Below are 27209 nucleotides of genomic sequence, written 5' to 3' on the forward strand. Positions count from 1 at the left end.
AATTGAATAAAAATAAAAGTCCAACAAATCAATTTAAAACGGAGGAGTACCTATTAAATCTAGTTTGGACTCTTCAAACATGTTTTTGATCAAATCATTTTTCTTCAACAATTTGAGTCTTTACATTGCTTGAACACCAAGTTATAGTTTTTGTGGAATAGAAAATCATTGAACTTTTTGTCAAGTAGAAGTTGCTGCAAAAGTATATTTATGCTATGAAACTGAGTACCTATTAATTATCTACATAGTCTTCTCGTTTGAACTTTTTTCTCATCATTTCAACCATTTCCCAGTCAAGAACAGTCGCTGAAGTATCAGTTCCTGCTAGAAACATGTCCTGCATATATACGCATTATTTATAATTACTACTCGAGTGTAATCTATGAGTTTACGTGAATATGTATTGAGAAATTAAAAGAAATACGTCACCAGTATGACTGCTTTGATATTGTCTGTAGTGAAGGAGAAATCAAGAGTGTCACTTTCTTGGAGGTTTAATAGCAAATTAACTAAATCATTTTTTCTTGATGACTCTTCTTCATCATACTTGTGCTTGTGATCCTCTATTATCATGTCAAGCACATTGTCAAACGTTTTGTGAAGCTTCAATAATATTTCTTTAGTGCCAGTAATGACTCGCAGAAACTTGAGTGAAGGAAACACCTCACTTATGTCCAAACCTATTAGTAAATAATTGGAAAGAAAATGCAATCAATACTAAAAACACAATTGTACTGGTATGCAGACGGAAGGCAGCCAGACTAAGGGTGTGTTTGGTATGAAGGAAAACATTTTCGAAAAATGTTTTTCAATTTTCTCATGTTTGGTTAGGTTAAATGTTTTGGAAAATGTTTTTCAAATCTACTCATTTTCCTCAAATTTAAGGAAAATGATTTCCTTTCAAAACTTAAGGAAAACATTTTCCAAAACTCTCTTTCAACTTTCAATTAAAAAAAAAATTGTTGAAAAAATCAATTTATTTGGTCCCTACCCTCAAACCAGCCCCCCAACCACCCAAAAAAATAAAATAAAATTAAAGTTTGTTTTTAAATTCAATATTTTTACCCCACCCTCACCCCTACCCCTACCCTCACCCCCTACCACCACCCCTCCCAAAAAAATATTAAAAGTTGTTTTTAAAAGATATTTCTAATTTTAATTTTTTATCTTTTTACACCCCCACCTCCTACCCTCGCCCCCCCCTCCCCCTAGCCCCCTATCCCACCCTCTTCAAAAGGAAAAAAATTTAAGTTTGTTTTTAAAAAACATTATTTCATTTTTTCACCCTTATCCTCGACCCCCCTACCCTAGCCCCCACCCACCCCCTACCACTCCCCCCCCCACTCCCCAAAAAAAAATTTAAGTTTGTTTTTAAAAAATATTTTCGACTTCAAAATTTCATTTTTTCACCCCTTACCCTCGACCCCCGCCCTACCAGCCCCCCCACCCCCCAAAAAAATTTTTAAGTTTGTTTTTAAAAAATATTTTCAACTTCAAAATTTCATTTTTTCCACCCGTACCCTCGACCCACCCACCCCCTACCAGCCCCCCTCCCCCCCAAAAAAAATTTCAGTTTGTTTTTAAAATATATTTTCGACTTCAAAATTTCATGTTTTCCACCCCTACCCTCGACCCCCCCACCCACCCCCCCACCCCCTACCAGCCCCCCTCCCTCCAAAAAAAAATTAAGTTTGTTTTAAAAAAATATTTTCAACTTCAAAATTTCATTTTTTTCACCCCTACCCTCGACCCCCCACCCAACCAACCCCTACCAGCCCCCCCACCCCCCAAAAAAAAAATTTAAGTTTGTTTTTAAAAAATATTTTTAACTTTAAAATTTCAATTTTTCACCCCTACCCTTGACCCCCCACCCCCCAAAAAAAATTTTAAGTTTGTTTTTAAAAAATATTTTTAACTTCAAAATTTCAATTTTTCACCCCTACTCTCGACCCCCCACCCACCCCCAAAAAAAATTAAGTTAGTTTTTAAAAAATATTTTCAATTTCAACCATTATTTTCTATTCTAGTAAAAATAAAAGAAATTTTTCAAAAACATTTTTCATTCATAAATCAAACACTAAAAATCTTTTTCGGAAAATATTTTCTACTCACCAACCAAACATGAGAAAATAAGTCAAAAATCAACTTGTTTTCCAAGAAAACATTTTCCATGGAAAACATTTTCCTTCATACCAAACACACCCTAAAAAAAAAGTGTGTTAAATAAATTAGAATAGACGAAAAAATAAAGTGTGTTGCATAAATTGAGATATTGGGAAAGAAAAAAGCAGGGTTCAAACCTGTTATCATTAGTGAGAATTCCTCTATCAAAGACATGAAATAGACTGATTCTTCTTTTCTCCTCTTCCCAAAAGCTGCTCTACAAATTACAGCATTTGTGAGGGCATATATCTTTTCTGTAAGATTAACAATTGATCCAGATTTTGATTCAACATAATGAACAAGATTGAATGCTTCTTCTTTCCTAATAGAGGCAAATGACTTTGCACTCAATAGTTCCAACGTGCATAATTTACGCATTTGTCTCCAGTAATTTCCATAAGGTGCAAACGCGATGTTTGAATAGTTGTATGTCGAAATTTTGATACTTAAAAGCTCGGGACGATTTGTGAAAGCGAGATCTTGAGTTTTTAGTATCTCTTGGGATACACGAGGACTCGAAATAACAACCATTGGGATCTCACCGAGGTGCAAGTGCATTAAGGGGCCATGTTTTTTGGCCAAGTCTCTAATAGTATGGTGAGGTAATTGGCTTGCAATTAAATGGTGAATGCTTCCTATGAAAGGCAATTTCCATGGACCTGGAGGCAAGTGTAGAGTTGGTTTTTTCTTGGATAATAACTTCACAGTGAAAATGAGAAGCAATATGGTGAGAAAAGTGGCAAGAAAAAGGGGAAAATGTATTATTGAATGATAAAATGGATTCAGTGCTAGTCCTCTTTTTATAAGCATATTTTGTTTGCCTCGAGGATAATTTGTCCGCGACACATTTTTTCCATGAGTTCTTTTTTGTATGTATTCGAAATAACTTTTTAAATATAATAATATTAATTATTATTTTTTATGTAGAGCATCATATGATGACTAAGCCAACTTAAGTTTCATAAATTGTTCTTCATAAAACATAAAAAGAAATAAGCCTATAAGAAGGATGAATGGACAACTCGCAACCTTGACCATAGAACTGATACGCCCAACCAGCTAAGCTGAATGCACTGTTTTAGACCTACTCCAATAATTCAGGACCATTTATAACATTTCCTCAATTATCTATCTGAGATATTATTTCTTGAGTCACACAAAAAAAAGAACACTCTTCCATCAATACAAAGCATAGCATATATTATTCTTGTGAAGCCACAGTTGTATTTTTCTTAAAAAGTAGTACAGAAATTCAAAAGTAACGCTGAAAAAAAAGGCATGCAAATAATTAACGCTTGGAATCTTCACCATACGTCACATTTGGTTAATTTGCTATCAAAGCAGTCATACTGGTGACATATATTTCTTTTAATTTCTTATGCACAACCTCACTAACAGTACTTTCAAAACAAATACTGCACCATATGATCACATCATTACTTAACTCTATTTGTAATTTTAAATGTGAATATATGCAGGACATGTTTCTAGCAGGAACTGAAACTTCAGCAGACGTTCTTGAATGGGCAATGGCTGAAATGATGAAAAACCCCAAAGTTATGGAAAAGGCAAAAACAGAATTGAGAAGAATTCCTCAAGGGAAAAAGAAGAGTAACAGAGATTGATTTGAAAGAAGTTATCTACCTAAAATTAGTAATTAAAGAAACTCTGAGGTTACATCCACCACTTCCTTTGTTACTTCCAAGAGAATGCAGGGAGAAATGTGTAATTAATGGATATGACATACCTATTAAAACTAAAGTAATAGTGAATGCTTGGGCAATTAATAGAGATGCTGAATTTTGTGAGGATTCTGAGAGTTTTACACCAGAGAGGTTCATAAATTGTTCTTCATAAAACATAAAAAGAAATAAGCCTATAAGAAGGATGAATGGACAACTCGCAACCTTGACCATAGAACTGATACGCCCAACCAGCTAAGCTGAATGCATTGTTTTAGACCTACTCCAATAATTCAGGACCATTTATAACATTTCCTCGATTATCTATCTGAGATATTATTTCTTGAGTCACACAAAAAAAAGAACACTCTTCCATCAATACAAAGCATAGCATATATTATTCTTGTGACAAAGTTCATATGTCTTGTGAAGCCACAGTTGTATTTTTCTTAAAAAGTAGTACAGAAATTCAAGAGTAACGCTGAAAAAAAAGGCATGCACTTGGAATCTTCACCATACGTCACATTTGGTTAATTTGCTATCAAAGCAGTCATACTGGTGACATAAATTTCTTTTAATTTCTTATGCACAACCTCACTAACAGTACTTTCAAAACAAATACTGCACCATATGATCACATCATTACTTAACTCTATTTGTAATTTTAAATGTGAATATATGCAGGACATGTTTCTAGCAGGAACTGAAACTTCAGCAGACGTTCTTGAATGGGCAATAGCTGAAATGATGAAAAACCCCAAAGTTATGGAAAAGGCACAAACAGAATTGAGAAGAATCCTCAAGGGAAAAAGAAGAGGAGTAACAGAGAGTGATTTGAAAGAAGTTAGCTACCTAAAATTAGTAATTAAAGAAACTCTGAGGTTACATCCACCACTTCCTTTGTTACTTCCAAGAGAATGCTGGGAGAAATGTGTAATTAATGGATATGTCATGGCATACCTATTAAAACTAAAGTAACAGTGAATGCTTGGGCAATTAATAGAGATGCTGAATTTTGTGAGGATTCTGAGAGTTTTACACCAGAGAGGTTCATAAATTGTGGTAGTAGTAGTAATAATTTAAAATTTATCGGACATAGGTTTGAGTATTTACCATTTGGCGGAGGAAGAAGAATGTGTCCTGGAATTTCATTTGGTTTATCAAATGTTGAGCTTCCTTTAGCTCAACTTATTTACTATTTCAATTGGAAGATGCCTAATGGAATGAAGCCTGAAGATGTTGATGTTACTGAAACTCCTGGTGCTAGCTGTAGTCGGAAATGTAATTTATGTCTACTTGCTACATGTAATGATCTTGGAATTTGATAACTAGAATATTCACTATAACAAATAAAGAATTTTGCGACTATAATAAAGGATATTATTTATAACCAGACCTCTATATAAATGCTTTGACAACTTTGTATGCAATGAAGAGTCGCTAAATATCAGTAAAATGTTTTCACCAAGGGATTTTCAATGTTGATTGAATTTTTGAGGCATTTTTCATTTTTCAAATTAACTTAATTGCTCAGTACTTTTAGAGTGTTCTTCCAATTTTACCCTTCATTTGAATTTTCAATGTGATGACTTCAATAAATTTGACAATAATTAATAAGGATAAAAATAGAAAACTATGTTCCATCTATGTCTTAATCTACTTTTCTTAAAAGGGTGAACTGTGAAACACCTCAAAAATTCAATTAGGGAATATTTTCTTTTGTTGTACTTGAAGTATGATGAGTTGAGAATGGGAAATCAATGTTGCAGCAAACAGAAAGTAATTAAGTAAAGAGAGGTCTTTGGCTTCATGTTCCTGCTGGAGTTGTGTCCCTAAGGCCTAAACTGGGGAATTAAAATCTCGATAATTTCAAAAGTATCACAAACTACATTGTTACAAAGAGATTTGACTGTTTCTTTATTAGTTTCGCCGGATTTGGAAAAAGCTGCAGTTTCATGAGGTGGATAGATTATTTAAGGCCAGATCTGAAAAGGGGTTGTTTTAATGAACAAGAAGAAAGGATTATAATTGATGTACACAGAATCGTGGGAAACAGATGGGCACAAATAGCTAAGCAGAAAAAGGTGTAAAATTATATTGAGATCAAGAAATACAACAGAACAGAAGGAAAAATGAAAGATCAACAGATCCAATACTGCTATGTAAAAAAGGAAAACATTTTCACTATCAGTATTCATACATACAACAATCAAACCCATTAACTAATATCATATCAAGCACAGGCACAAGGATTATCAGCGCTGACATCATCCTCATCGCCGATCCTGAACAGCAAATATCCGATCGCCAAACCCAGAACAATAGCCACAAAAACGCCGCCGTTGAATGACATAACAGCCAACATAAGCATATACCCAATTGCCGAATTGATCCCAAAAACGATCGCCGTAGCGAATCTCGCCGAGTTCCACTTACCGCCGACGGTCGGGAAAGTGTAAAGAAGGGGAGTATTTACGGCAGCGCTAGACGGCGGCGGTGGAGGGTAATTCCTCCTGAAATTGGCAGAGATAATTCTGAATCGTTGACGACGATCTTCCATGTACTGATAAAATAGGGCGAAGATAAAACAAGCAAGTAAAGTAACTGCATAGCTAGTCCATGAATCAGTTCTCCAAAAATCGAACAAAAGGGTTACTTTTTTACCCCAATAAAAGGTCATGTGCATCATATTTGCTTTCCGATTTTGAGTTCTTGCCGATTTGGGTTCTTGGAGAAGATGGGTTTAAGGAGAAGATGGGTATTTTGTTGATTCGTTGGGCAAGTATGGGCCTTTTTGTTCAATCCGATTCGATGATGATAAGGTGTGATAGAATGATGAGAATATCAAGGTGAAAAAGGAGAAGAATAGGAGTTGGTGGGTTTTAGTTTGTGTAATGTGTACTATCTTGTACTATACGTTTTAGGACAGTTTATACCTATCATTTGAACTTGTACTACTATTTTCCTATCGTTTAGTAGATATCTCATTGGTTTGAGGTCGTCTTTATTAGAGAGCGCTTCATTATGACTTATCTCGAGTTTAAGTCCTTATGAGTATAGAATTGTCTTTGTTAGAGAGAGTTTACTATTGCATTTTTAAAAAATGTGAATGAAAAATAAAAAGTTATGACTATTATGAAAAATTGTAGTAACTCTTGTGAAGAATTGTGAATTTTCTGAACAGTTGTGACTTAAATCAAAAGTTGCTTGTGACCTTTTCTTATTAAGCACAGTATACACTTGTTCATACTACCATTTGTTGTCTAATACTCTCTTTATTTCAAATTAATTGAATTGTTGAAATTTTTTTCATTTTTCAAATTAACTTAATTGTTCAATCCCCAATACTACTTTTAGAATATTTTTCCAATTTTACCCTTCATTAGTTAGTATTGGAATTGGTTATTACTCTCTACATTCCATATTAATTTAATTTTTGAGGCATTTTTCATTTTTCAAATTAACTTAATTGTTCAGTTTTCAAGACTACTTTTAGAGTGTTCTTCCAATTTTACCCTTCATTAGTTAGTATTGGAATTAGTGATTAATTAATATTTAGTTATTTTAATCATAAATTTGACAATATATAAGGGTAAAAATAGAAAACTGTGTTCAATTTATGTCTTGATCTACTTTTCTTAAAGTGTGTAAAACACCTCAAAAATTAAATTAATATGGATTGGAGGGAGTATAATTAATGTTTAGTTATTTTAATTAATTTGACATTAATTAATAAGGGTAGAAGTGGAAAGATATGCCTAAATTATGTCTTAATCTTCTTTACTTAAAGGATGTAAAACACCTCAACAATTCAATTAATTTGAAATGGAGGGAGTAGAATGGTTTCCTCTTATTTTTCAACAATGTATTTAACGAATTTTTTGACTTCTTCTACTACTAAATCTAGTATTTTAAGTGTATTTTTGTTGTTGATTGGTTCGCTAACACCGTAAATTTAGGTACTGATAATACACATGTGAGTAAGATCGTTTTATCCTGAAAGGATATATTTTACTTATCATCGGGTACTTGAGTGAACAATTTCCTTAAGAACACACTCTGCATTCAGTAGACTCAATTTTTTTCTTTGAGAAAAATATTTTGTATATTATTTCTAATCTGTTTCATATTCTATTTTCTTTACTGAATTTAAATTTCTAATTTTGAAAATACTCTTTAAACTTTGTTGCTTCTTACCAAATTTTTCAAAGTTATCGTTGTAAGTATTTTAGTAATACAGGTTGAACAACATTTACCCCCAATGTGGAACTTGTTTTTGGGTTTGAGTCTTCCTGGGTACGGAGATGCCTATATTAGAAAGTGCGTATTTTTAAGGTTGTCCATAATTCGAGAACGAAACTAATAATTTATGTCAAATTTAAGGATACTTTCTATAGTCACTCTAATAATGCCACATAAATTGGACATCTAACTAACATAAGTGTAGGTATCTAGTATGTGTGTATATATATAAAGAACCTTCGGTTTTTGTTTTTTTTTTCCTCTAGCAAAGATCGGGAAGATCTCCTTCCTTGTTAACAGTTTTGTATCAAGCAAATAGTTGTTTATATTAAGAAAGAATACTAGTTAAATTTCATTCAACAATTTTTAAAATACATAACATATCTTTCCTAATTAACTTTGAGTACGATATTATTTATGTCAATCTGGAAACAGTTTTTAGGACTAATTAGAGTTTAGTCAAAGAGAAACTTTTGGCATGATTTTGAGTTTTAATAAAGTTTTAACTTTTAAGCAAGTAGTAATAACTTTATTTTTTTAATGAAAGACTTGTGAATGACCTGAGCACAAACAATAGCTTATAATTAGACAATATTGAAATAGTAAAAAGATGATTAGACTCATCTTGTCTTATTTAATCACAAAATAAACAAGTGATGACGGGTTGCTCTACTTTGGTCAAATGGGCCGCTGTATATTCGACCCGATTTGGGAGTCCCGGATTGAGGGGATAGGCTAAACGAATTGGGTCGGTAGACGGGCCCATCTGATAGTTCAGATCTCGGCCCATTGAGGCACGACTCCGTTAATAGAGAAAATATTTAATTACATAAATATTTCTGTTATATTTATTAATTCTCTCTATAATTCTATACCTGATTTCACGTCAAATATATGTAATTTGTAAATCACACTAGATATACACTATATGCATGTATATGATGTTATTCACATTTATTTGAAATACCAATACGTGAGTGAAATATGAGAGTGGCGAGCGAGATTTGTCTATGTATTTAGAATACATGTAAATCCATTTGGATACAGTGTATCTAGAATAAATTACACTTAATTTTGACCACATATATCCCGAGATACATGTATCTAAATGTATTTGACAAACCAAAATCTGATAAAATTCGTAATATTGTAAATTAGCATGTATCTAAGTAATTAACTTCTAATTAAATTAGTGAGATTACCGTAATAGATAAGCTAGTATTAAATTTGAAAGAGAAGAAAAAGAAAGGAAAATGGAAATAAAATAGGTGATGTCGTTTGCCATGAAAACAAGGAGTTCCATGGAGAAAAAAACAAATAAGATCAGTAATAAAGGAAGGAAGAAAGATCCAAGAAGAAGTGTTTGGCAGCTCATAGTGTAAGTGGGTAACTGATGAAAACAATATCTCATAAAAATCAGCGACCCTTCTTTTTCTACGTACTGCCCTTTGGTTATCTCCCAACCACCACACATATTAAATAGTATGATTTATTCGTATGTTTTTTAAATTATTAATTTTTGCAATTTATAGTATTTTTATATAATTTTAAATATATAAATTATTTTTAAAAATCTTAAACAGTGCATGTCTAAATACACCATTAAAATATTGAAATTTGAATCTAGAATTCAAACTATGTTAGGTAAATTAGAATGAAAGAATTACGTAGTACATATTGATATATCTATTTTTAAAAATTGAGTTATTAATCATAAGGATTTTTTTGACTAAATTACGCTTTATATTATCCACAATATGACTACTTAATTAATAACCTAGATAGACTCTTTGAAAAAAAGTTAAATAGATCATTTTTTGAAGCAGGACAGATTCGAAAAATTATTTATTTATTATGTTTCAATTTAAGTGTTTTTTTTTAAATATCGCTTTCTATATTTAGTAACTTTTTAACTTTACTATCACACATTACATGTTTATGATCCTAAAATTCAAAGATATTATGTTACATTAATTAGTCTAAGACCATAAAAAAAATTAGAAAATTTTACTTTTCTTGAATTTGTGCCAAGGACAACCAACCAACCTAAGACACATAAATAGACAGAGGGACTGAGCGCAAACTTAAGAAATTATTATTATAAATTTGAATTTGATGATCTTAATTAAACTAAATAGGTGTATAATATATTAAATATCATTTGATTTTGTGCTCTGAAACATATCATATACGATGTTGAAATTAAAATTAATTTTTTGTCGAATAGTTGTAAAAAAAAAAGGAGACATCCTTTTTAAAAAAAATACATAACCAACTAAAAATAGAGGAAATATATTTGGATAAAATATATATAACTAAAACAACATTTAAGATAGGCAGAAGGTAGTACTACAACAGTAATAATACAGATGCTCAATACAATTTTATACATGATTTATTTAAAAAAAAATCAGATAATATATACGTAAATCTTATCATTACTCTCATATAAAGTAAAGCTACTATATTGAATAGACCCTTAGTATAATAATATATTATCAAACTTAGAAAGTAAAATAACGATAGCAAACTAGCTAGATAAATACAATCAATAACGATAGGAAACGAAGTAAAAGATACCACACAAATAATAAATAGGCGGAAGGTAGTATATATTATATGGTCAATATTATTGGTCAGCCTTCCTTGACTTGTCATAATTGCATGCAATCTCAATTCCCTACAATTTCCCCCTTTATATTAATCATTGTGTTCCTTAGAGTACTCAACACTTTTTAGCTCATTTGGTTCCACTCCATTTATTATTTCTATAAAGAAAAAAAGGCCAACAATGCATTGCTTGTAACATAGTTGAACAAATAGAGTATTAATTAGCATAAACATTCTCCAGTACTCTTTTGGTTGCTTGACCCATGCAAATAAGTTCCTGTTAAGGCAGGAAAATGAGAGGGGCAGAGGCGGAGCTAAGTGAGAGTTTGTGGGTTTGGACAAATTCAATAGCTTTTCTGTAGATGATAGCTCAGTGAAGATTTCGTGGAAACACATTCATACTAAAAAAAATGGAGTATGTTTTGCAATATTTTTTTCTTCTATCCTAAAATTTAAAACCCTCAAACTCTTAATTCTGGCTCCGCCTCTAAAAGGAAAAGGGGTACAAATTTGAAGGTTTTTTTTTTTATATTCATTATCAAATTAATAATATTCAACAAATATATTTGTTCTGTCGATCAATATATACATATATAAAATATACAGATTTTATATGTAATAGCATGTAATATATATATGTGTGTGTGTGTGTTTGTAATGAACATAATTGTTGTAATTCGCCCGCAAGAGCCAGTTGCCAAAGGTTTGGCCTCATTTATTTTCAAGCAATAATAAGTTATAGATATTTTAAAAAGAAAATATTGAGTATTATTTGTTGAAAATATAAATTTTTCATATAAGTGAAGAGATTAATAGAAAATTGTCAAATCTAAAATACTATGTCTCGTGAAAGATTAAAAGGATGGGCTATAATAAATTTCATTAAAAGCAATATTATATTTAAAGCCTTCCTTCAAATTTTACTTTTTTGTAAATGCTCCGGGTTTAATTAAAAACTAAATGTCACTCTCAATTTCCACTATAGTCACAAATATTTGTCTTATCTTCAATATTTTACGAATAATAGGAAATTTCTGTTTCAAAATTGGTGAACAATCCGTAGTGATCTAGTAGGCACTAATATAATACTACTTAATTACTAAACACGGTTTATTGAAAAATACGTACAGAGAAAGTTAGATTTGTCTTATCTTTTTGGGCATGGTGGTGGAAACAGCATACATTTTCAGCTTTATCAAAGTGAAAATTAAAGTTTTTTTAAAAAAAAAAAACTAAGGGACCCTGACATTAAAATGATGAATCAATAGATGCATGTTTTGAAAAGATAGAAATCAAATGTACTACTAATATATAATTAGTACTTACAAATTATATGAATTTCATGATCTTTGCATTCTCATTACCAAATGATTAAACACAATCATAACAAAAATTCTTTTATAGAAATCGTGAAAAAGATATATCATTATCATTTGAGACCGATCATTCAGATAGATGGGTGAAAATCACATCAATATTACAAAAATTGAACCAAAACCATAATATATTCCATATATATTACGAGTAAATGTATACATATTTTTAGAAAAACAGAAATTGAAAGGTTACAAATTAACTAGAGAATTAAGAAGATAATAAACCATCCCCCCTTGATAATTACCTATTTGAAATTGGATTTGGACCACTAGGAACTTCATGAGCATTAACATTCAATGATTTGTCTCTCCATTTTTGAGATTGATGATTCTTTCCTTTTCTTCCCATTATTGTACTAGAAACTTGATCTTCTTTGTAGTTTCTTCTTTCAGTACTCAAATGTTTGGGAATGTTCCTCTTGATTGCATCATGATGATGATGATCTTGTAAAGAACTCGGTTCGACTTGTTGGTCATCAGACATAACAATAGTAACAAGAAAGAAGAAGAGAGTAAGTAATGAGATAATGTTGTAGAGAGTCATTTTACAAGTGATGATGAGAGGCTAGAAAGTCATCCCAAGCCATAAACAAAAACTAAATAAATATCAAGAAGCTAAACTATATATTCAACACTTATATATATAAGGGTTGAGTCGTTAAGAACAAGAAGGATTGATTTTATTTTATTTTTTAATCAACACGAGTCACGATTTTACTGTCACCAGTAAAAAATAAAAGAAGTAACAAATGGAAGAAGGAAGACTAGACTTTTTCATGTGAAAACCCTAAAAAGACAGAGCTAATTTAAACTAGTTTTTGAACATTAGGAGTGAAACTTTAGAGATGTAGAGAGAAAATAAAAGAGAGAGAAAAAAAAGGAGAGAATATAATCTTGAAAGAGATAAAGTGGAAAGGAGAGATATGAATTACTTTATCAATGTCTGGTGACCTTAAAAGATTACAGAGAGAGAGAGACAGGAAAAAAAACATTAGCTCATGACTTGTGTCCAAAATTCATATATCCGACTCATAGTCGAATCTAGAATTTTATATCATATTATAAACACAAATATAAAGTTTGAATTAAACTCATTCTCTGTAAAATATCTTTTTTTAAAAAAATTGAACTGAAGAACTCTAATTAAAGATGACGAGATCCAGTGGCGTAGCCATAGCCACCCCGGGTGTCTAATTGGACACCCTTCGTCAGAAAATTACGTTGTATGTCAAATTCTACAAGGATATATATATTTAAAGTTGGACACCTTTGACAAATGCTATGCATTTGGCATAGTGGTAATGGGTGTCCATTTGAACGAAGGAGTTTCGGGTTTGAACCCCAAATATCACAATTTTTTTTTTTTTTTTTGACAGTCACACACTATTATTCTTGGACACCTTTAGTAAAATTTATTTTATTTTGACAGTCACACACCATTATTATTGGACACCCTTAATAAAATTTCTGGTTCCGCTACTGACGAGATCGATACATTGTATTGTTAGGTGGGTGGGTGGGGTAAGTAGTTCGTCTGTTAGTAGAAAAAACAGAATGAATGGAGCCAAAAGGTGTAGGTGAATGAGATAAGCAAGAGAGACGTGAGAAGAGACATGCAAATGCTAAATACTGACTCACTGCCTTCTTTGGATTTTTTGATCATTGATGCAATTTGTTACGCAATTTGGACACTATGAAAATGGACAAATTCTATAAAGGGACAAGGAAGAAAAAAACCGTGGGGAAGTCACATAAGCCAGAAAATAAAATGGTCACAGATTTGAAAACAGTTTTTGAGTAGACATAATTATCCCATAATTAATTACTACTAAACAGGATAAAGAAAAAAAAAAGGTTGTTATAGAGCAATAATAATTTATAAATTTGATCATTAGTATATAAATTGGTCGATTAATTTATTATTTGAAGTCCTTTTTCATATGCTCATACTTTTTGCCTTTAAATTAGTGTACATTAGATGAGAATTACTTTCTATTCAACCCTCCTTTTTCTTTTTGTTAAGGTATCTGTTGGTTTCGTTGGTTAACTGTATTTATACGTGATTATACCAAGCATATAAACTATATATATATATATATATATATATATATATATATATATATAATAGTGTATAAGAATGTATATGTAGTATATATGTAATGTAAAACTATATTTAACGATGTACATATATGACAAAACAGGCCAAACAAATTGAAACAAAACAGGCCAAACAAATTGAAACAGAGGGAGTATATAGTTCTCCTTCACGGCTTTTAAGTAAATTCCTCAATTAATTGCAAGTACATAATTTTGGTAGAGAATTTATCCATAGCTTAGTACGATTTTAAAGTTCATACCAGCCTCTTCATTAATATTCGAACTTCAAAGTACAAATTTAAATATTAGTATAGCAAAAACCCGAAAAAAAGAAACAAACTCGCACTGATAGCGTAAGAAATTAAATATTTTACACGATCAATATATATCTTAATAATTAGTAGGGGCGTTAACACGAGCGCAATTGAGTCGCACTTCACCATCAGTACTAAGATAATCTTGAATATTTCCCATCTTAACCATAGATGCTGAAAATAGGCTTCCAAATTCATCTGGTTGAGTAGCCAAAGCTGTGACAATTGGTGCAGTTCTTGAATCTTTGTACAACAATTGATCAGTCAACAAAAGTCCCATTCCCTTTTGTAGATTCTTGTAGTATTGAACATCAAATTTCTTAGGAGTAACAGCATCAAGATCAACATATTCAGATGCCCATCTACATTTTCTTTCCAAATAATTTAAGTAGAGATGATCAAGTCTTGTATCTGATTTCTTAGTTCCATTATAATTGTATAACCTGTATTGTAGAGATTCACATGTTGTTCTTCCAATTGTGTGAGCTCCTACATACATATAACACATATAAATTAAACCAAAATTGATATTCAATTAATTAGTAAATATATAGTTGCAACAAAATTAGATCTTGTGAAATCATATTGAATATTTGACGATACATTTATGAACGTTAACGGAGCTAGCTCCAGCTTAAATGTGTATGTAAGAGTACTCCACGTGACCAAATACTTCTAGAAAAAAAATAATCAATTTTACCCGTCAAGTAATAATAAAGGGCAAAAACGAATTATTTTGTAGTGTAGAGAGTAATTTTAAACCAGTAGTTTAACGATGGACAAATTTGCTAGCACAATTTGAAATAAGGGGTAATTATAGTACTTTTGGTCCCTCATATTTGATAAATGTTGATCTTGGTCCTGGTAATATTTAGCTAAGCATATCTAACCTGCAATTAAGTAAAATATGCATGGTTTGTCACTTTATAAAAGGATTGTGTAACATTTTAGACTACGTTTAGAACTATCTTACCGTCAAATATAGAGTAATAAATAATTAAAAAATTAATACTACAAAACATTGATAATTGAAAAGTACTGACCAGAGAGGACAACCAAGTCGAGAACATTTAATCCTTTGGATTGGAATAATTCAAGTAAATCAGTGACTACTTCGTGACCCATTGGGACTAATTGATCAGCTTCTTTAGCGTTGGAAACTGTGCCATCTTTCCTGCCATATGGAACCATCCAGTAAGGACCACCTACTGCAAGTGTGGCGTCTCTTGCAGCTACGGTTAGAATATCAGAACAAGACACTGTCTTGGGGCACTCTTTCTCCAATTCTCGTTTGATATCATCTATTACTTCAAATCCCCTTAATGTCTTGCTTGCATTCGCATTCTTTTCACTTCCTTCGTAGTCTAACAATATGGAAGCATCACATCCCTACGTACCATCCATGAACAGTACTTTTAGAAATTACTTCGAAAAAATGCAATTGTTATTGCATCTATACTACAATATTCTACTAATTGGTGAATAGTACTTGTGTTACAAAGCTTGAATTAAGGTGTGATATGGCATCGTATAAAATTTAAATAAGAAATGAGAATTTTTGTAATTTGTAGTCTTAAGTATATAATGAGTTTTTCTTACTATAAAATACGTCATTAAGGATAAGTAAAATGAGTTTTTTTTACTACTATAAAAATATGTCATTAAGGATAAAATGAGAAATTTAAGATCAATCGGTAAGTTTGTGCAAAAATGTTGAAAGCAATATCAAAAAAAAAAATCCAAAAAGGGAGATAAACTTTCTACTAAATTTTTTTTTTTTGGTTAAATTATCCATTTTTTTAACTCATAATTATTCAACAAGAAAATTCATAAGGATAGAATGGGACGTAATCTATCCCCTTAACCATAACTCAACTGTCAAGTTCAAGCTTTAAAAAATGGAAAAAACCTTAGCATGAAGCAATTCCCATTAAAATTGGTCATACGTGGGTGGTTTAAATCTGAATTAGTCAAATCTATAAAATTTTAAACATCAAATGATTATAAAGAGATAAAGAGAAAAAAAAGAAAAGACGTGTTGTTTAACTTAATTAGTTTGTACATTAGCTACGTAGTGAAACTATATAAGTAAGATCGATACGTACCCTAACAAAGCAGTCATGAAAATGCAACCTCATGAGAGCAGGAGCAAGTGAATAATCTTTTTTAATCCATTCCTCCATTTTCTTGTGCACTATAAACTCCAGCTTCGGACAGCTCTTGCTGTAGTAGTCATAAGGAAGATCGTCCTCATCATATGCTGAAGCAGACACGGCGGCCACCAGAAACAAGGCCGCCGTGAGGAAAACAAAACTCTTCATTCTACGATAATTGAGGAGGATATATATAGGAACTTCAATATTGATGAAGAAGAGGAATTGCTTGATTTGTTATTGTACATTCTATTCCTATATCAATATGTATATATAGTTTTTTTGAAGTAGCTAGCTATACGTGAGAAGCACCTTTATGGGTTTTGAAAATGTAATTATCGAGTCGTGCGGACATGTACAAATGTTGAGTTGACAATATAAAAAGGAATATATATATATATATATATTTGGATTTTGATTATTTCGGGTGGGAGACAAGGTTACTTATATTAGTATACATTAAGAAGTTGAATTGACTATAATAAGTATTAAAAAGGGAAGTGCAATGGACTTGGCAAGTACACGTGGCCATTAATTGTTTGGTTTCAAATATTCAGCTCCCCGTTTCTTTTTACTTGTCAATTTTTTTTGAGAATCAAACTATACGTACTTAGATTAATATTTTAATATATATTTTTATCATATTTGAGAAAAATATACAATTTATAGTACTTTTTATATAGCTATTTCATATTTATTTTTTAAAATATCGAATTAATGTTATCTAATTTATCTTTAAAGTTAATCAAATAGTTTATTTGAAAAACACATGATAATCCAAAAGGAATGGCGGTAATGATAATATTAATTTTGTGAACGGTATCTTTTAATTACTAAAAAACGTGGTTTGGCTATGATTTATTTATAAGTCAAATTTACCCCTCTACTGTTTGGCTATGATTTATTAAAGTTATTTCGTTATACTTCAGTCTTCAGATTAAGGTTTTATTAGAGTCAAGGATAAATATGAGATGGTTTATTCACAATAAAAAAGAAGTATGAATTATTCCAAAATATAACAAATTTCAGTAAAATAAAGATATTGGAAATTAATGGTATTTTCAGTCTTTCTCATCGTGGAACCATCAATGAGGACTTTATAATACTCTTTAAACATGATCATGAGAAGTGTAAACGTAGAAAGAGCTAGCTGTTGCTTTTTCTCTATATAAAGAAGGGCTAACTGTTAAGTTTGTGGATTGGTTTTTGAAATTTCGACTAAATGTGTCATATGGCAAAGCTCAATTTGAGGTTTCTCTTTATACTTCTTTTTTTTTAGACCCGTGCGCAACTCGAATTAAGTTTTTTATTTTTATTTTGCATGGCGTCTGAAATTTACAATAGATTTCTACTGCATTGTATGATCCACTTCTGAAGCGGCGCTCCTAATAGAATTTTTTGTATTCTCAAAGCTAACTCAAATTAACCTTGCGCCTTAGACAAGTGATTGTTCACATGAATAAGCATTTTATTTTATTATCAAAGGAAGTGCAGAAAGTGAATGTCTCTTTAATGGTGCTTATTGGCAAGCCTGACCTTGTTGAGCTATTGATGAAAACATAATGGCAATGCTAAATAAGGGTTACAAAATAAACTTTACCATAGGTTAAAATTGAAAGAAGAGTAAAGCTACCCGGGTTCTGCATCAAATGGGCCTGTGGCAATTGGGCCATGTAGTCCAGCAACATCACCTTAAAGTAACGGTTTAATGACGTGGCATATAATTAAGATGGTTTTCTAATCTGTTGCTTAGTATATGTAGAGCTGTCAATATGGGTTGGTCCACTCCATCCGGGCTAATCCATACAGACTTTGCAATTTGACGGGTCAGGTCGGGCTAACCCATTTTTTATGTAGGCCAAAAAATGGTCGGCCCAACCCACAAGTGTGTGGGCTACGGACTTTGCCGGCCCAACCCTCTTTTCTTAAGAATATATTTTTTATAATTTTTTAAATTAAATTATAATTTTTAAAAATATCATAAATATCGACTAGTGTTACTACTTGTTAATCAAATACACAAATAAAATTATTTATATAATATTTATTAAGTTTGATTTCAAGTAAAAACATAAATAGTTAAATAGAAATATTAACCTAATTGTTTTCCAATGATCATAATAAAACACAAAAACTATGATAATATTCCAAAGGTTATGGCCTATGTAGTGATTCCCTAGAAATTTTAGGAACTTTATTTTATGTAGTACATATTTTATAAACATAATTTGTATTTAAATTGTAATATTTCAAACTTTAAACAGATTTTGAGTGTAGACTCTTATTATTTTTAATACTCTATTTTATTTTTATTTTTATTTTTTATTTGGCTCACGGGTCAGCCCTATCCATATTTCTCAAGCCCCACAAATCAACAGGCTTATTCAGGCCGGGCTAAAAATCTTTTTTCTTAAATGAGTTTCAAAAATCGTAGCCCAGCCCTATCAAAGCACGGGTTAGGTCAGGCCAGCCCAACGGGCCTAGCCCATATTGATGCTCTAAGTATATGTAATAATAAAATTTTACATTTTCACAAGTCTGATGCATTACTATTTGAATATTATATATTATTATTTTTTTATATTCCACATGAATTTTCAAATTAAAGGTGACAATACGATTTAAAATAATTTCGATTTTTCTCTTTGTTATTTCTAACTTTATTCAGTTTTGATTTGTTTGATTCAATTCATTTAATTTCGATTCAATGTTCCATAAGCACCTCTGGCTGTATAAAAATTTTTTTGTAGAGTTATTTATTTTTAATCAAATGATAAAATACTATGTTTACCCATCTCGTCGTGACATTTTAGGTGACTTTGATTTGAATTTGGTGATCCATTTCATCAATTTTTGACTGCCAGAAACATATGAATATGAAATAATAACTGATTGGTATTAAAGTAAGATAGACTATAACCAAATATTTAATCTGGAAAAGCTACATATTTAGATTAATTTGAAAAACATTTTCGGAAACATAAGATTATTATTTTTCTGATTAAATGAGATTTTTTCATATTTGTGGAATTTTAACGTTTAGAACTTAAATCTAATTTTTTTCTGACACAGCCTTATTCTCCAAAATATTATGTATTATATTTAATGTACATAATATGTATATGCATTGCGTGATCGACGTTAGCTACATGATACATGAGAATTATTGACACATTCTTTGTCCCCCACTTTATATGGTCATTTACACTTTTTTTCCCTATTTTGTGTTGGTCACCGCATAAATAATTTATATTACTAGTTAGTCAATTCCCACACAACTAGTAAGTGAATTGAAAGATTCCCATAATAACATGTTTTTTTTATAATAAAAAATATTGTTATATACTTAAAGATAACAAATTCAAATTATTATTTTTATGTTTAACCAACCACTATTGTATAAATTGAAGTTTGAGAGAATAACATTTATTTTTAATTAAAGAAGTATATATTAATTTGTAGGGACACTCCCAACTTCCAACGGTGTGTTATGTTTGAAACATTGAATTTTAGCAATGTACTTGTAACCATAGTGAACATTATTGCTCACCATCCTCAATGCTTGTGACATTTAATCCTCTTTATGCCAACTTTCATGTTCCAACTCCTAAAAACTTTGGCTTTTTACCACTATGCATTTGGAGGATAATTCAATTAATTAATCGATTCCATTAAACATAATAGAAATGAAAATGAAAATGTAGAGAAATGTGTAAAATAAAAATGACATTGTCTAATGATACAAAAAAATTTATTAATTGACGATATCAAAAGGAGACAAGTCTATGTATAAACATACGGCATTCATTTACCTTTGGTATCATTCATTTGTTATATATAAAATTCAACACACTTTATTATATTTAATAAATTTATTACTATTATTATCTGCATAACTCTAATCAATTATTTGCCAAATAATAAATATATAGGGTAAAGAATAGTTGAAGTAAAAAAGAATAGTGCAGGAGTGTGTAAGAAAAAAGGGAGACGCTCTCATGAGAAAAAAAAAGAAAGGAAGGAATAGTTTGGCTTTACCGCAAAGTAGAAGAAACGGAGTCATTTTTATAATCCAATCTTGACCCCACATTTTCTTCCAACGGCTCTAATCCAACGTCTCTCTATACTCCCTTTTTCCATCTTCCCTCATTTTCCTACACCAAACTATGATACTACCCACGCACATGCTCCTCCTTTCATTTTTATTTTGTTTCAATTTATATAATTTTATGTCTTTTTTAGTCGGTATAAAGAAAAATGATATATTCGAATAACGCATTGCCAGACTTATTCGAAGGTGAAATCTTTAAGTCAAGGGTAAAATAATTTATAGTCACACAATTATTTATAAAATTGTAAGTTTCAAAAATCCTTTTTTCTTTTTTAAACTTTATGTTAGGTTAAATTAAATCATATAAATTGAGATTGAGGGAGTATTTTTTTTAAAAGTCTTATCAAATCAAATATTGAATAAGTAAAAATGCACGGAGAGAATATATTAACTTTACTCCATTGCAACTGTTTTATTTATGAATCACAACAGCAGGAGCACCGCACCACATGTCCCATTCCTCTGTTTTTCGTCTTCTTTAAGATATTATAGTTCCACGAAGTTCCCATCTTTGTTTGTTTACTCTTCACTTCACATCTATATTCTCTAGCCACTTCATTCTTTCTCTCTCTTTATCTCCTTCATTCCTTTTTTTTTCCCTGTGAAATTTTCTGAGTCTCTGTTTTGGGAATTAACTTATCAAGATGAAAAACAGAGAAATAACCGGCGAAACTTGCGTTCTCTGCGTGTTCAACGGTTTGACGTTTTAATTACCCAAAAAAAAAAACAGAGAGAGGACCCCCTTTGTCTTGCATTCAATTTTTATTAGGAATTTTTTCTTTGAGAGAAAGAAAATGAGTTGTCATTTTTGTTATTCTTGAATGTATCTTTGCTTGTTTTTCATTCTGCTAATTTCTTCTTCTTCTTCTTCTTTACTGAAAGACGAGTCAATTTTGACAGATGGGTTGTCTTCAATTTTTAGTGTTTTACATTGGGGAACGTTGAAATGTTCAAAGTTTTCTCCTTTTTGTCAACAAACATTAAATATAGCATTCTTGATTGAGCAAGTTTCGGAAGAAATGGCATCTTCTCAGGTAGAAATTGCCTCTTCTTCTTCATTTGGTCATGTACTTAGAGATCGTAACAGGCGTGATCGATGTACTCATAGGGATTCCAATGTTTTCCAGAAGAATCTAAAAGATTTGGTCCATACACATATCCATTCTTGCATTTCTTCAAGTCAACCCACAAATACTAATAATTCTTCTGATTCCAATGAAAATTCCCGGCACCACCGACATGTTGACTATGCAGATTTATGGGTTCATAAACCGCAATGGGACAACAATGAGAACAGTCCTACAACCGTTGATAAATGGGATAGAGCTAGAGAAATGGTGATTTCTTCAAGGCCATCGAAACAGAGAGGAGAAGCTTCTTCTTGTTCGCTTGAAACTACTACCGCAACCACCACCGCCGCCGTCGAAGTGCCTAATTCAGGCGGCGTTTCTACTCTTGTCCGACGGTGGAGGGATTTCGAAACGGTGTCTAAGAGCGTGAATTTGGGGAACAATTCGAATCCAAGCAGCGCTAAAAGCAATTGTGAAAATGCTGCATTTGCGGACTTAAATGTACTTCAGAGAGGAGATGATACATGTGATGAATCTTCAGTCGATGGACGATTTGAAACTCCGGCAACAAGCGTGAATGGCGAATCGTCTGGGGATTGGGAACAGGCGTATAAAACTGCTATGAATGATATTCAGGGTTGTAAACAAACAGATACTAATAAAGAAAGGGAAAAGCTTAGAGTTGCTGATATCATTAGGAAATTGGCAAGTAGTAATGGTGAAGAGAATCATGAGAATGAACACAATTGTACTAATGCTGCTCCTCTTGCCACTGGTGAATGTTTGCCTCGAATTAAAACATCATTTGATCATTCAGAACAACAACTACAACAAAGGAATTTTTTCCCAGTTCTGCATTCGCCTCGAATCATCAGAGGTCGAAAGGCATTAAGCGATTTGCTCTTGCAAATGGAGCGTGACAGACTCCGGGAACTTGACACTCTTAGGGAACGTAAGGCCGTTTCCAAGTTCCAACAAAGAGGTCGTATTCAGGTTTGCATTTTGCTCTCTAATCGTTGACATGTAGCTTATAATGATGAATTTGCTTTAAAGGATCATTGTACCATTTGCTGATTGATCTGCACAATCCAATTTCTTAAACAGGCTTTGCTTAAAGTTAGATTCCTGCGTCGTGTCACAGACGCCAGAGATGATCGATCAACCAATGGAACATCATCCGAATCAAATAGAGTGTCTAGTTCTGCAATCATGCATATCAGGTAAAGGCCATGTCTCAATTGATTCCATATGTACATTGCAAAAAGAATAATCTGCAGTTACCTTATGGAGAATATTGTTGATCATCAAGATGTGAACATTCAACTGCTTAAAATATGAAAAAATTTGGAGCAAGAATCGTGCTCAAGCTGAAGTGTGTTTTGAATAACATGAAGAATGAATTTTTTAACAGATTTATTTGTTTAACATGCTATGGCAAAGATTATGGTGTGTTAACACAGTCGAAGGAGAATCTTATCATTGGAACCTATTGATGTTGTAGACAAATGCTCCATCTCTTAACTTCCATTTATTCAAATTTTTGCTTTATCTGAGTATATCAGAATGAGCTCAGCATAAAATACCTTTTGGAATGTATAAGAACCTAACAATTGAAGTTGATGATTACACGTTAACGGTAGTAGTAGGTCCAAAAGAAATTACCACAAGTCTCAACTTTTCCTTCAAATCAGGGCAATTTTCCTTACAAGTTGTGTGGTTCAAAAGAAATCAATTATCCATTTGGTTCTACCTTATGGAACCTAAAGTTATGGAATATACATAATTTGGATCGTAATTCATTTCAGGGAAAGGTTCAATACAGGAAGTCAAAATGGTGTAGCTGACTCAAGAAGCCTCTCAAGAGAAGCGGCAGAGAACACCCAGGAAAGCCGGAATTCCACACCAAATCAGCTAAGAGTACAGAACTGTGATAAGGAGAACAAAGGTAATAATGCTGTAAAAGTTGGAAGTGAACTAGCATCCCATAAGCAAAGAGAAGGGAATCAGAAGCAGGAGATTATCAGAGAGAGTGCTGCAATGCAGCCTGGTGTAGCTGACTCAAGAAGCAATAGCAGTCCTAAATCCGAAATTGCTTCCACATCTACACGAGAGGATCATCCTGTGCCTAGAGACCCAATGACTCTCTGCATAAAGGTAATAGATAACAATACACAAATTGGAAAAGTTTTTACATCCAATCAACTGCAAGAAGAGAATCACCACAGGGAAGTAAATGAGAAAACAAGTCCCCGAATGATGACAACAAATGTAAAAGCTACTAACTCATCAAATCCCCAGACAGAAATGTCAATTCATACCCGACATTCTGACAGTTCTTGTAGTCCGAAACATAATGAGGTAGACCGTAGTCCTCAAGCAGTTAGCCCCAGTTTACTACATTGTACTTCACAACTGCACAGCTCAGATGTTTCCCATGACCAAGCTAGCTGGGAAAATGCAAGCTGTCAAGATAACCATGACAAGTCGCTGGAATTTTTAGAGACATCAAGATCTCCCAAGGATAGTGAACAAAGTGTCCATAGAGAAGAACAAGATGCAAATAAACTGCAGCATGCAGGAACTAGTAATGAGTGGTCTAGTGAGAGCACCAAACCTCAAAGTGACTGGGAAGAGGAAGCTACCAACCAAAATCTAGTGGACAGTGATTGTGGCTGGGTAAGTGATTATTCGCACACACCAAGTGGATGGGATGAACTACAGTCTAATTACCAGCAGCAATCAGAATCCAACCAAGACTGGATAAATGATGTTTCTCGTCCACGTGAAGAGTGGGAAGGTCTTAGGCAAGAAAGATACCAAGAGATGCTTGATCCTTTCCTAGAGAATCATGATATTCGCCAACTTCTTAACAGGTAATTACAAATTCCTTGCATCTGATCTGAGACTAATCATATATATATTTATTATTGTCATTATGCAATAGTTGGATTTAGGTTTACTTGGGTATTTATGTACGATCAGTACGATCCATAGACAGTTTGCCTGCCCACATTAATGAAGCATAAAACAATCAGGGGAGAATCAATAACAAACCACTAGAATCTGATTTTCACCAAGAGTATCAGATAGAAACTATTGTTACAACACAAAGGTGCCATAGACATATACAAAGTTCATAAAAATGAAGGCAATGACAAAAGTGATTCTACCTCAGAATATAATTTTCACTTAGTGTATGGATCATTTCTGTACTTGTCCATGCTGGTGTGGAGATCATCTCTGAGAGCTTACTGACTTTAACGTGTAAAAGAATGTGAAATGGATTTTGATCGAGCTGGGATACAAGTAAAAGAACTTTTTGCAATTTGGAAAAGGAAGTCATTGTTCCGCTTGCCAAGGGAAAGTGATACTCAAATGAAAATAGAGTCTTTGTATCTCCTTTTGCTGTCCTAAGATATTAATTACTCAGCTTTTGTAGTATAACCATAGTTCATGATTTGCACTTACTTTTGCTCTTCATAAATGTGCAGAAAAAGTGTTTCAATCTTTCTCAACAGTGGTTTGAGAGAGAAAATAGATCAACTAATGGCGTCTCGCTCACAAGAACTACCTAATGCAAAAAGCGGACAGCTTGAGAGAAAAGTAGGGGCACACATGACTAAAGAAGAGGCCAAGGAGGGGGAAGTGCTATCACATATAGAAACACGAGCAGCCGGGTGTGATGATGATGAGGAAGAAGCAGACTCGGGTTATGAGGATGACTTTGAAGATGATAATACTCCCATTAGACAACAATACCTCAGACCTGAGGAATTAGTTGACCAGAACAAAGCTTCACACACTTTACAGTCATGGAGAAATAATCAGGACACTTTACCATCATGGAGCAATGATCAAGACAGGGGTGTCAGTGATGACTCCTATCACCTTCCGTCTAATTCTTTACCACAACCTCAATTATCCAACATTTACTCCCACCACAATCAACAATGCTCCTCCTCCTCCACTAGACACCCTTCAATCGTAAGTTTTCTTTTTTCCTTTTCTTGCAATGACTTGCCAGAGATTCTTGAGTTTGAGACTAGTCATAACAATATGGCATTAACAGGAAATGGAACTGATATATGAATTGCGAGGACATATGGAGCAACTCCACCAAGAGATTTTTGAAATACGAAGATCAATAAACAGTTGCATGAACATGCAAATGAATTTACAACATTCCATTAAGGATGAGGTTGCAGCTGCAATAATTCAGTCAGGTGTGTTGGTTGACTGAAATCTGAATATAAGAAACTTACTATGCTCCATCATCAATCATAAAACTATGATTTTTTTGTGTGTGTTTTCCAACTTCATAAAACCCTTCGTAACCTATAAGAAAAACTTGATAGGTGAAGTCGTTTCACTTCTTATATTCTTTACCTTATTGAATTTTTTTCTCGGGGGATAAGCTTACCTTATTGAACTATTTGTTGAACCTCACAATCTTACAAGTTCCAAAGTTCCAAGACCAGGCTTCACTTATGAGCTTCATCTACATGTGATCTTATTTTTTTCTACTTTTCGTCTAGTTCAATTTTGGTTCTTTAGAGAGTAAGTGGAGTAACAATTTTGTAATGCAGGTCCAATGATTGGGAGTAACTCAGATAAGAAGAGTGCAAACATAGCAAATTGTTGTATTTGTTATGAGCAGCAAGTTGATTCTCTCCTTTACAGGTACTTGGCATTGATTGCAGCAAGAATTTTTCACACTTAAAGTACACCAGAAATAAGTAATATTAATCTTGTGGGAACATTTGTCCTTTATTTTCAGGTGTGGGCATATGTGCACCTGTTTCAGGTGTGCCCATGAATTGCTTTGGGGCACCGGAAAATGCCCGATATGTGAAACCCCCATAATAGATGTTGTCCGTGCATATATACACTCATGACGTACAGGTTAACCGGATTTTGTTCTGCTGATGTCTAACTTTTTGCCCAATGAGAGATGAGCCGAAAGATGATTTTTCGTTTTCTTTTCCTTCTTTTTTTTGGTTTTAATTGAATCTTGTGAGCCATGGAACTGTTTTATGGCTAATTTATTTGTCTATAACAGGTTTAGAGTTAGTGGATGAATGCTCACTCTCCCCTGGTTTTCACTAACCATCTTTTGTATACAATAGGAAAAAAGAAAGCAAAGTTCTTTCTATGACATTAGAAATTGTGTCTTTTCAAATTCTTTGTAACAACAATTCAAATGAAAATTGGAAGAGTTCCTTACATGTAAAGAAGCTACAAAGCAGCTTAGCATTATTTTCTGATTTACCAAAGTACTGAGCCTTTTAATTTCCCAAAGAAAAAGAATTGGGACAACAACTTTGGTCATCGATGCATGTTAACTCAACTAAACCATCAGATTTAAAAAGAGTAATGTCATTTCCATTGAGA

General features: G+C 32.4%; 4 protein-coding genes and 1 pseudogene across 4 annotated transcripts; 2 read left to right on the forward strand and 3 right to left on the reverse strand.

Moving 5' to 3' along the window:
- Window positions 1–232: 232 nt before the first annotated feature.
- Window positions 233–2973, reverse strand: LOC125821894 (premnaspirodiene oxygenase-like). The gene is made up of 3 exons (XM_049501259.1): window positions 2301–2973; window positions 430–680; window positions 233–337 (listed from the first exon to the last, which is right to left on the reverse strand). The coding sequence occupies exons 1-3, from the start codon at window positions 2971–2973 to the stop codon at window positions 233–235; spliced, it is 1029 nt and encodes a 342-aa protein (XP_049357216.1).
- Window positions 2974–3635: 662 nt separating this feature from the next.
- LOC125821895 (premnaspirodiene oxygenase-like) lies at window positions 3636–5170 on the forward strand (annotated as a pseudogene).
- An 861-nt stretch (window positions 5171–6031) lies between these two features.
- LOC125822580 (copper transporter 5) lies at window positions 6032–6730 on the reverse strand. Its single transcript, XM_049501992.1, has one exon. The coding sequence runs from the start codon at window positions 6532–6534 to the stop codon at window positions 6079–6081; it is 456 nt and encodes a 151-aa protein (XP_049357949.1). The 5' UTR covers window positions 6535–6730; the 3' UTR covers window positions 6032–6078.
- Window positions 6731–14522: 7792 nt separating this feature from the next.
- Window positions 14523–16848, reverse strand: LOC125822381 (peroxidase 7). The gene is made up of 3 exons (XM_049501775.1): window positions 16590–16848; window positions 15528–15873; window positions 14523–14973 (listed from the first exon to the last, which is right to left on the reverse strand). Exons 1-3 carry the CDS (start codon window positions 16803–16805, stop codon window positions 14561–14563), a joined length of 975 nt encoding a protein of 324 aa, XP_049357732.1. The 5' UTR covers window positions 16806–16848; the 3' UTR covers window positions 14523–14560.
- A 4721-nt stretch (window positions 16849–21569) lies between these two features.
- On the forward strand, window positions 21570–27041 carry LOC125822196 (uncharacterized). The gene is made up of 7 exons (XM_049501578.1): window positions 21570–22811; window positions 22923–23038; window positions 23624–24691; window positions 25310–25802; window positions 25888–26041; window positions 26405–26498; window positions 26596–27041. The coding sequence occupies exons 1-7, from the start codon at window positions 21570–21572 to the stop codon at window positions 26711–26713; spliced, it is 3285 nt and encodes a 1094-aa protein (XP_049357535.1). The 3' UTR covers window positions 26714–27041.
- Window positions 27042–27209: the final 168 nt, after the last annotated feature.

Source organism: Solanum verrucosum, unplaced genomic scaffold, assembly GCF_900185275.1.
Source record: "Solanum verrucosum unplaced genomic scaffold, falcon-dt-bn FXZP01000103.1, whole genome shotgun sequence".
In the NCBI taxonomy this organism is placed as follows: Eukaryota; Viridiplantae; Streptophyta; class Magnoliopsida; order Solanales; family Solanaceae; genus Solanum; species Solanum verrucosum.